The 11308-nt window shown below is 42.6% G+C and overlaps 1 protein-coding gene across 1 annotated transcript in view; it reads left to right on the top strand.

Annotated features, from left to right (window-relative positions):
• chd7 (chromodomain helicase DNA binding protein 7) overlaps positions 1 to 11308 on the top strand; it is a gene marked incomplete at its 3' end in the record, with an annotated part of 52051 nt that overhangs the window by 33370 nt on the left and 7373 nt on the right. Inside the window, 9 exon segments of the mRNA XM_035670904.1 lie at positions 529 to 724; positions 998 to 1165; positions 1722 to 1901; positions 1992 to 2102; positions 3273 to 3484; positions 6008 to 6207; positions 6445 to 6604; positions 8308 to 8397; positions 11092 to 11195. Coding sequence (XP_035526797.1) covers positions 529 to 724; positions 998 to 1165; positions 1722 to 1901; positions 1992 to 2102; positions 3273 to 3484; positions 6008 to 6207; positions 6445 to 6604; positions 8308 to 8397; positions 11092 to 11195 — 1421 coding nt within the window.

Below are 11308 nucleotides of genomic sequence, written 5' to 3'. Positions count from 1 at the left end.
CAAAATGTCTCCTACTTCACTGTCAAGTCCATTCTCAGTGGATGTGTACTGGTGGATTCAAGTTTCTACATCACACTGTATAAGTTGCATTCTGTACCATATATTTACCAAAATGACACAGCTGCCCAAGCTACAGCCTGAAAATGAGATAAGATCCAAACTTATTTCATCTCAAAAGAAAGGTTGATGCCAAAGACACTTAGTAATCAATATTTTTGTAGCAAAAGAAGATATGCAGTGTTGGTTGAATATGTATCTGACACTGAAATAAGAGCTGTAGCTACTAAATGTGATGCACTTTAATCACCGCTACTTTATCCACATTCCAAACTAAGTTATAACAATATAAAATAATATAAATATTACAAAGTTAATAATCTTGAATTATTGATATGATATAAAGGACAGTTTAACTGTGAGGATGCATCTCTTGACATTGACTGTACTACAGTTTTGACTCCTGTGGGAATGCTGGCAATATGATGCTGCTGACAACAATTCACACCTTTCCTCCCGCTCTCTCTCCAGATATCCCTACGAACGCATAGACGGTAGAGTCCGTGGCAACCTACGGCAGGCGGCCATCGACCGCTTCTCCAGACCCGACTCCGACCGCTTTGTCTTTCTGTTGTGCACGAGAGCCGGAGGACTCGGCATCAACCTGACTGCGGCAGATACCTGTATCATCTTCGACTCTGACTGGAACCCTCAGAACGACCTGCAGGTACAAACCACAAGATGCTTTTTTTGTATTAATGGTTCTAGTTCTACTTAAGTGAAATTTGACATGTGACATCGAGACCCCTGTACTGTAGAGTCCTTCAGGGCAGCAGGCTCGGAGTTCAGACTGTATGCTGGATGTAATGAACGCTACCAGCCGCATTTAGCTCTGGTTCAGCAGACCGTATCATTAGTCCTCTGCTGTAACCTCCTGCTGCATATGCTCCTGTGGACTGTAGACCAGTGTTTCTGAATCTCTGGATGCGTCCTCCTCCAGGCCCAGGCTAGGTGTCACCGTATTGGCCAGTCCAAGGCGGTCAAGATCTACCGCCTGATCACCAGGAACAGCTACGAGAGGGAGATGTTTGATAAGGCCAGTCTGAAGCTGGGGCTCGACAAGGCTGTCCTTCAGAGCATGAGTGGACGAGAGAACGCCAACAGCGGGGTGAGACGCATCACATACACTCACATCAATCACCCATCCAGTATCTATTTATGATTTATTCTGCAGGTGAATCTGTGTTGCCAGATATTTTCATAATCAACACATTTTTTAGATTTCTTTCACTCAATATTTGCAGCTTTATAAATGTAAAGAGATGCTGCCTTTTTTTTGTCATGTATGATAGTGAATAAGGAGTCTTTGGGTTTTGGACTGTTGGTTGGACAAATGAAGAAATTTGAAGACATTGCTATTGGCTCTGAGAAATATTGATGAGCGTTTTTAATGTTTGGCATTTCATAGACTAAACAATCAATTACTTGTATAAAAATAATACAATAATCGAACATGAAAAATAATCATTAGTTCAGCAGCTCTCGTTGGGCACGTCTCTGATCTCTTTGTTACAGCACTCAACGGGGCACCCAAAATCAGAGAGTATTACACCTTACAGAACCAAAATAAAACTAAAGCTAAAATGTTTTGACTCCATATTTGTATACTAACTGACAACACTAAATGTTTGTCATGACATAAAATGTTTTTGTCCCTATTCAAGGTCCAGCAGTTGTCCAAGAAGGAGATCGAGGACCTTCTAAGAAAGGGAGCATACGGAGCTCTGATGGACGAGGAGGACGAAGGCTCAAAATTCTGTGAGGAAGACATCGACCAGATCCTCCAGAGACGAACCCACACCATCACCATAGAGTCTGAGGGCAAGGGCTCTACCTTTGCTAAGGTACAGACTTCAGTCTGTTCTGTAAAAAGTGTGTCAGAATGACCCCCTCAACTGTGATCTCCTGGCATTGACCATCTCCTCTGTCTGCAGGCCAGTTTTGTTGCAACAGGTAACCGAACAGACATTTCTCTGGAGGATCCAGACTTCTGGCAGAAATGGGCCAAGAAGGCCGAGCTGGACCTGGACGCAATCAATGGACGGGTATTTAACACACGTACAACTGCACATATGATGACATATACTGAACACAAATACCTTTCGTGTAAAACCCACCCAAGAACAAACGCAGGCAGCCACAAAGACGGTATAATCACACTGTGCATCCATTTATTTTGGTGCACACAAACTCTTACACACACATTTGTTGGTGTCCCCATATGGAAAGGGGACTAACGGTGGTAATTAGTGCTATCACCACAAGCTAGGAGGAGGAAAGTGAGACAGACTGAGAGAGGGAGACAGAAAGATCAGGAGGGAGGCAGAAAGAGAGAGAGAGATTAATATTGACAGTTGGGAATCTCCTCTCTTCCTTAATTACCCATGTTTCCCTGCTCTCGTGTGTGTGTTTGAGCGAGAGAGAGTAAGCTGCTTAGCTCCACTTAACAGAGCGCAGATGCCTGGAGGGTACAGAGATATCACTTAGGCTAGTGCTTACACACACACAAACCCAAGCTCCATCACATTCTTACACACACATGGGGCGCTCTGTTAACAGGCGTCTTTATATTCCTGCTTTCCTTCCCTCGCCATATTTGTTCACTGTTTTTAAAATTTATGCATTTGTCCCTCCTGATCTCTTCTTCTTTGCGCTCCCTTGCCGCCTCTCTTGTTGAGGGCCCTCCACTGGAACACTTAATCCAGCCCTACGAGCATGAATCCAGGCCGCTCCCCTGGGATTTCTTATTGTGTGATGTTAAAATGGAAGCGACTGCAGCGCTCTGTGATAATTGTGGAACTAACTACTGCCCTGTTTGTGCATATTAATAGGATTGCGAGGGGGGGAATCAAATTAATTGAACAAAAATGTAATTCATTAGACAACATAATTAATGCCAGTTTACGTTTGAGCTGGGCACCAATTTTCTCAGTATAAGGAATAAAACACAGGGCCAAATATCCAATTAATCCGATTTTGTACAGATGATGCCATGTATTCACAGGGTTCACACTACTCATAGAAGTCAGAATAAACAAGAAAAAAAACAAACAGGCCACTCCACTGGCATAAAGCAGAAGGTGCTTTGCATATTGTTGTTGGTAGATTTCAGGCCATCTGTAATTGAAACCAGGTTCTTTAGTAAATAAAAAAGAAACACACACATTACCAGAAGGGAAGAACAACTATAACGTTGTCATTGAATTTGCCTCCAGAACACGCTGGTGATTGACACGCCGAGGGTGAGGAAGCAGACGCGGCACTACAGCAGTGTCAAAGAGGACGAGATGCTCGAGTTCTCTGAGCTGGAGAGCGACGACGACGAACCAAGCAAACCCTCATCCAAACCGCGACGACCCCAAGACAAAGCCCAGGGCTACCCCAGGTCTGAGTGCTTCAGAGTGGAGAAGAACCTGCTGGTCTACGGGTCAGTCACATATTGATGTTTTTTTACCCAAAAACCAGACAGTAAACAGTGTTGACCACTGGCTTTTTTTACAAAAATGGCTATAATTAGGGCATAAAATCTGTTACTGAACTTTTTTTTAAATTCAGACTTCAGTATGTTTAAGAGAGAAAATATAATGTTTTAAACACATAATTAAATGAAAGATTGCTCTGGAATTATTTCTTTGTATACAACGGTAAACAAAGTTTGGAAAATACCCTAATTTGCTTTCTTTTCTTGCCAACATTAAGACGAAAAGATTGATACCCGTCATTCCTATATCCTAAATATGAAGCTACAGCCAGGAGACAGTTTAGCATAAAGATGGGAAACATTGGGTAAACAGCTAGCCTTGCTGCTTATTAGATGGTTAAAAAAGACGTGGAGTCATGCTGATGGGTGGAGTTCATCACTCGGCGTGTGTGTGTCTGTGTGTAAGAGTTAATGGGTGCAGACCTGTGCATGCAGTGATTTAGTAGACAGAATTTTTTGCACTCAAGGCCATCAACACATAGCCACTAATCAGAGCTGCCCGTAAACACACCCATGCGCACACACTCTTATATTCAAAATGCATGCATATTTTAGTGCACATGAAGTGACCTTGGAGAGCTCACATACACACAACTGACTAATGTTAAGCATGTCACATGCACGTTTTTTTTTTTGTTTTTTTTTAAAGAAAGTCCACTGAAATTATTTTTAGGGAACTTTCCTTCAAAATCCTGATCCTTAAAACAATCAGTTTTTGTTAGGAAAATGCTTGTTCAGAATCAGAATTTTAGCCCTTAAAAAAATATGATTTTTGACAAGTCTTGGTTGATTGGATTAATAAAGTTAATTGTTTACTGGAAAAAGTTCGCATTTTTCTGACTTGCCTCCCTTAATGTGTTTTTGGAGAAACTATATGTATTGATCATTCTTTAACAACTAGAAAAAGAAGCCAAGATCACACCAATACTGATTTTTCTTCAAATCCTTTGTACTTTTTGGCCCGTATGGACATAAAATGCCTCTTAAATTGCATTCAGTGTGGTCTTAAAAAGTCTCAAATGTAACAATGTTCAAACTTGCAAAAACCGTGTGTCAAGAACAATATTTAATTTGAGATTCTATTAATCTGTGCTGTGACAGAAGAGCATCTTAACTCCGAGCTCTGCTAGTACTCGATAACAGCCTTTAAAGATACGAGTACATTACACTGCACACACACAGAGGCAAATTGACACACTTACCAACAGAAATAGTGATTATCGGGCGAGCCTCATCCATTTCATGGCTTGACCCTTGGGTGTGTGGTGTGTTGTGTGTGTGGTGTGTGTGTGTGTGTGTGAGTCGTGGAGAAAGGACAGTGGTGCTAGTGAGATGTCAGCGTTGTTATTGTTACAGTCTAGTCTCGTGGCCTGGGGCTGTAGGACACAAAAACACACTGTCTGACTGGGCCTGTCCTCTCTGCTTAGCGCTCTGTTGTCTTTTCCCATCATCCATCTCTCTCTCGCCTGCCCTCATCCACCATTTTACCCTGTCTAAAATCATTCACAGTAAGACCGGTTCACATGGTTCACTGAAGATTAGTAAGCAGCAGTAGGGGGAAAAAAAAGAATTCAGTGTAGAACAAGACAGTCTGAGGGATGTTGTCCACCACATCAGCCTTTAAGGTCGCTCGCTCTCTGGAGGTGGTGGTGGGGGGAGTTGGGCTGTGATCCATGAAACACGCACAGAGGGATGCCTGGGTGGCACTAGTTAGGGTGACAGTAACGGTTAAGTCAACGGACTGGTAAAATGTATAATTAGCGCTGTGTGTGTAAGAGTGTGTGATGTCTGGGCTGATGACACAAATGATGTTGATTTGTGTATGTATTCATTAAAGATCAGGTTTATGTAAACCATGAAAGTAATGTAGTGCTGAATTAAGAATAGCCTGATTTCAAAGTGTAGTTTGGTCCAAAACATCCAACCAAGAAGATGGACATTTTAGTGACAAAACTTAAAAATCTCAGGTGTGATGCATTTATTTGAGCAGTAGATTTGGAGTAGGTGCTATCCGCCAGCTTAAAAACTATTAGTCATCTCATATTCCATCCATGCTTTACAGATACCATTTAGAAATGACAACTGAAGACCTTTAGTATATTGTGTTACCATTATTTTGTTATGGTATATCATTATTACGATATATTATTAGTAGTATAGTTTGATTGTATGATATACATTGTTGTGTTACATTTTTTAACTTGAAAATGTGCTAGTCCTCTATCAGTGAATATAGGTTATGGTACAGTGTTGTGAAGTCCTTGCTTTTACTTTTGGAGTTCTCCTGATTAACAAATCTGACCAATCAGACAATCCAAAATATGGTACATTTGTTTGAACAGGGCATTCTAAAATCTATTGCTAATGCTGTGTACTGTTGAACAAATGTTGTATATTAAATATTTTATGTTTGAGGCTGCTGGGTATACCCGTAGGCTGACCATTTTTTCTCTCCGTGTTTGTCTTTAGTTGGGGAAGGTGGAGCGACATCCTGGCTCACGGTCGCTTCAAGCGCCCCCTGAAGGAGGCCGACGTGGAAACGATCTGCCGAGCCCTCCTGGCCTACTGCCTGCTGCATTATCGCGGTGACGAGAACATCAAGAGCTTCATCTGGGACCTGATCACCCCAAGTGAGGACGGGACCACCAAGACGCTGACCAACCACTCAGGTATTGACCAAATATTTAATGCCATCTTTGAGTACCTGACATTTTGCAATACTTTCTAAGGTTATTGAGGTTCTCAGCCCTGATCCCAGCCAGTGTTACCTCATTCAGATAAGTAAACCCAGTTGAATCGATGACTGCTGATGCTTTGAAAATAATCTTGGAAATGCTTTAATAAGGTTCACATGTTGTCAGTTGTTACCTAACCACCTTCTCTCCTGTCCCCCTCTTTCTCTCCAGGTCTCTCCACCCCAGTCCCCCGGGGTAGGAAGGGCAAGAAGGGGAAGCCCCAGGCCCCGCCTCCGCAAACCCCACGAGCTGATTGGCTGGCCAGCTGCAATCCCGACCACTTACTGCAAGAGGATAGCTACAAGAGACACCTGAAACATCACTGTAACAAGTAAGGCTCTCTCATTCACACACCTGAAACACCATGCTATCCAGTGTCTGACACATGCTATTGAATTGTTAGGGGCCATTAATAGGATTGTTGGTTAAATACGTATTTGCCTAACTAGTGTGGATGGGACTGTGGCTTTAAATCCAAGACATAGATGCAAGTGGGGAGGAGTGATGGTTTCTGAGTCTGGCTCTACAACCGTACACACGGCTCAACAGACGCAGCAGCCTCTGTCTTCCTCCACACACACAAACACATGCATGTTCGCTCTGTGGTCAGCTCTCTCTCCTGTTGTCAGGGAGATATGCTTCCTTGCCCTCCAGATTCAATTCCAAGATTTTTTTTTTTCTTGAGGGGGGGGAAGTTTGTTTGTGTGTGTCTGGCTTTGTGTGCAGGCCAGGTGCTAGGACAGGCCAGACCCTGTTGATAAGTGGGGTGAAAAGACGGCACGCACCACACACACCAGCACCACACACGCGAAGTGGGTGAAAGACGCGCACTGCACACACACACACACACACACGCACACACACACACACACACACACACACACACACACACACACTTGGGGGTGATTATGTGGTGCCATCTGCTAGGCTGGAGCACAGTGTTGTGTGGCTAATCAGGCCTGGCACATTGATGGATGAGCACACACAGCCTGCCAACAAACACACACACTGCAACTTGTGATGCCATTGATGCACAAACACACACACTGCAGAATGAGTTGCAAATGACTGTCTTTATACCCCCCCTCTCCTCCTGTTCCTCCTCCTCCTTCACTGCCTCTCCAAACTTTCTGTTCCCTCCCTCTCTGTCCTTTCAATTCTTCTCCTCTCTGCTCCTCCCACTTATCTCCTCCTCCCAACCCCCCCACCTCTCCTCCTCCTCTGTCTTCTGCTCCGACCGCTGTTATTGGCATTAAATCCTGGTGACAAATCTGGTGACAAATGTTTACAGTGAAGCAGATCTTCCAGATAGCAGCATTTTCCAATGTCACAAGATCAAATCTGACTCTCACTCTTGAACCATGACTGAGGCGCTGGAAGAATGATTCTGACCAAGAACATCTGTTATTTGTATCCGGAGAAGATGACCATGTATTGGACAGCAGTAGTACAGACAACGCTGAAATGCAGTAATGGGTTATAGTTCTTGCCACCAATATTTTAACAGAAGAAAACCTCAGGACATTTTCCATCTGAATAGTTTTAGATCAAAAATCCTATTCACAGTGCTCCAGCACCTTTCCATTACTCACTTACTAAAGCACATCCTCCAGTGGAATCACTCTTAATATTGTCCTCTTGACAAGACAACAAGAATGCAGTAAAATATATTTCCCTACTAGTTTTTACAAATGAATTGCATTCAATGGTTGTCAAAATACATTACTATATAAGAACTGACCTGGATCAGTGAAATCTTTAGAACTGAATCATTTTACCCAGTTTATTGATAAGTCAATCAACAGAAAACTAATCCTCCACAATGTGTGTCATTAATAAATCATTTAAGTCATTTATCCAGTGAAATGCCAAACCTGTCTGTTTTCTGATGTTATTTAGCGTAGATTTAGAATTTAAAACAAATTCTAAAATAATAACAATAATGCACAAAAGTAAGACCTCTCTTGCCTGTGTTGAGCTAAATGATTTTACTATTTTTTAATTTCACCAACTTTACCTTTTTACATATTGCAGGGTGTTGCTGAGGGTGAGGATGCTGTATTATCTGCGACAGGAAGTCATAGGCGACCAAGCCGAGCGCATTCTGGAAGGAGCCGAATCCAGGTTAGTGAACTTTCTCCAGGTCTTCATTTTAGTGTCTCTTTTACCACATCCTCCGGCCCCGCACTGTAGGTGTTTTATTGTTAACACTACTGATCTTAAAAAGACATGTCTGCATGTGTTGTCAAAGTCAGAATTGGCTTAATTTGGCTTCACAAATCTGATCATCCAACATTTTCTGATGGGAATCTGTAACTTGTCCACACTTGTACAATGTACTAGGTGTTTACAGTGAGTGAAAAGGCTTTCATGTGTGAGTTGAGGGATGGATATTTCTGTGAATGTGATGAATTATTACTAGGGTGTATTTCTGTCTGTTCTAGTGGCCTCTTTGGCAGGGTTCTTCCTATTCTGACAGCACAGTTGAACACTTTATCGGGGGCAAAAGAGCTTTTATCGTAATTTTGACCCATTTAGAAGGTGTTTTTTTCACATTTTGACAAGATTTGCTCATTATCATTTAGCAGCGGGCATCACAGTGCAAGGTTGTCGATGTGAAGGTTAACTATACTGCTCACCTTGACTGTTTTCTTCATCTCACTCTGACAACTGCTTCACTGCTTCCTCTGTCTGCGCCTCTTACCACACCAGACTTTTTTCCTGCCATCTGTCCATCTCTTCCTCTCTCTGCAGTGCACTTTAGTCTCTCATCATGCCCCATCCCCCTCTCATCACCCTTTCACCCAGATGTGAATGCATTTATAATGTGGAGCACGTGCACTTCATGTTGATCTCTCCCACTCACTCCTCTGTCTCTCCCTCCCCCCTCTCAATGAGTGTCGTGGTGTTGTGCTGTGTGATGTGTGTGTGTGTGTGTGTGTGGTGTGGTGTGTGTGTGTGTGTGTGTGTCTGTGTCGTGGTACTGTGATGTCAGTCTTTGTGTGTTTGGTCTGTGTGTGTTCCTGATTGTGTCGTGTGTGTGTGTGTGGTGTGATGGTGTGTGATTGTCGATTCGGTGTGTGTGCCTAGACCATGAGCTATACCGAGGGCTGCCATCCCGTGGGCCAATACTGCCAGGGGGATTTAGCATGCCCAGTCTTGGCGGGCACGCCGTTTAAATGTGTGTGTGTTGCGCAAGGCCGGGCATGCTGCTTGTTTGCGAGATAGGGACCGCGTTTCCCTGGTTGTCTTCTCTCCTCCTTGTCACCCTCTGTCTTTTCTGCTCCATTGTGTATTGTACTCTTTCTCTCCATAACTAGCTGGAAACACCATTTTCTACCTTCTTCTTTCCATAATGGAGGATTTTGTGGCGGGGGGGCTTTCTGGCGCCACAACATAGAATTTATCCTGCTAAAACCTTAAACTATTCTCAGTCATTTACATGCATGAAGAATTCTGGTCTTGAGCAGATAACTGGTTGTGGTTGGACTGTAATTTTAAAATGGTTGGAGCAACACCTGTAAGCTCATATAGTTTAGGTACAATGACAATGGCATCAATTTATTCTCAAGTTTGTCAATTTAATACCTTGATACAATTTTAAAATAAACAAATGACCACAGGGGAGATGATTGATAGCATTTGTCCCGTAACACTGTCACTATTGGCGTTCCTAAATTGGTCAGTTGGTATGAATAGATGCACTTAAAGCAGTACTTCACTGATTTAGCATTGCACTCCTATTAGATTCTTTGATCAAAATCGATGCAGTAAAATCAGTCCTTTTTTAATTCTATGCATTCTTTGCCTACATTACCCACTATGCAACTTGACCACTGACAGTTTGATTAAAGATGCCAGTACCATTGTCGAGTGTTTTATAGCAGCTAATGTAGCCTTGAGCGACTAGCCTCCAGCTGAGATGTGTATCGCCTGCAGAGGTATTATCAGTCTGATACACTGACAGTCTGTGTCAGTGTATCAGTTTCCAGGTGTTCCAGTTGTACTGCATATGACAGTCTTTTGTGGTTCCAGAGGGATGTGTAAAATTTAGCTTTTTTTTTAATTTTTTTTATTTACTATGTCACAAATTTGATGAATCATATATAGTAAGAAAAGCATATTAGGGAGGAATCATCAGACGTCAGAAGTCAGATATCTAGTCCCACAAACACTAAAGGGACCAGACTAACTTGAAATGCTGTAACAATATTCCAGGCCCTAGGCAACAAAACGTTGAGCCAACCTATACTAAATATGCTATATAGCAGAATGGATATTGCCATTATGATGGTCTGTAAAAAAAGTTTTTTTATATTCAGCAGATTCAGGCTAAAGTGAGCAGTAATGTCACAGCAGCATTGGCTAGATCAGAGCCTTTTTGGCACAATATATGGTTATTTACATTACATTTTATAGTACTTCCTCTGTCATTATTCCTTATTTCTGTAGTTTCTGTCACTTACTGCTCATGGATAAACCTGTATAAAAGTTCCCCTTCCCTTTTTTACTAACATGGAGACACTTTGAGGATATCAAAGCTAACTGAACAAGACAACACACAGCTAAAATCTCTACTTGCACGTTAATGCTCTAACATATTTTGGATGTTTGTTTTTATCTCCACCAGCCACCGACTGACTGCTTTTACAATCCGATTACAACACAAATTGTTCGTAATCTGATTTCCGCACCTGCTTTCTTCTCTTCCCTGTTCTGAACTGAAATACGAGACTGATGCCTAACTGAAGCGAACCGAACGCACACAAACCGTTTAGTTTGATTATCAGTGATTTGATGTGTTTATCTCCTCCTCAGTGAGCTGGATATCTGGATTCCCCAGCCATTCCACGCCGAGGTGCCTGCTGACTGGTGGGACAGCGAGGCCGACAAATCCCTGCTCATTGGCGTCTTCAAACATGGTAAAGAAACACACACCGGCGTCCTCACTCACTCCCTGTACGTACAGACCCGCATCTTCTAACATGGCAGCCAAAACACTGTGAATACAGAATGATCTCTCTCTCTCACTCAC

Source organism: Morone saxatilis, unplaced genomic scaffold (assembly GCF_004916995.1).
Source record: "Morone saxatilis isolate NCDOM2014 unplaced genomic scaffold, NCSU_SB_2.0 Contig23, whole genome shotgun sequence".
Taxonomy (NCBI): Eukaryota; Metazoa; Chordata; class Actinopteri; family Moronidae; genus Morone; species Morone saxatilis.
This window is presented reverse-complemented; position numbering and strand designations above follow the sequence as displayed.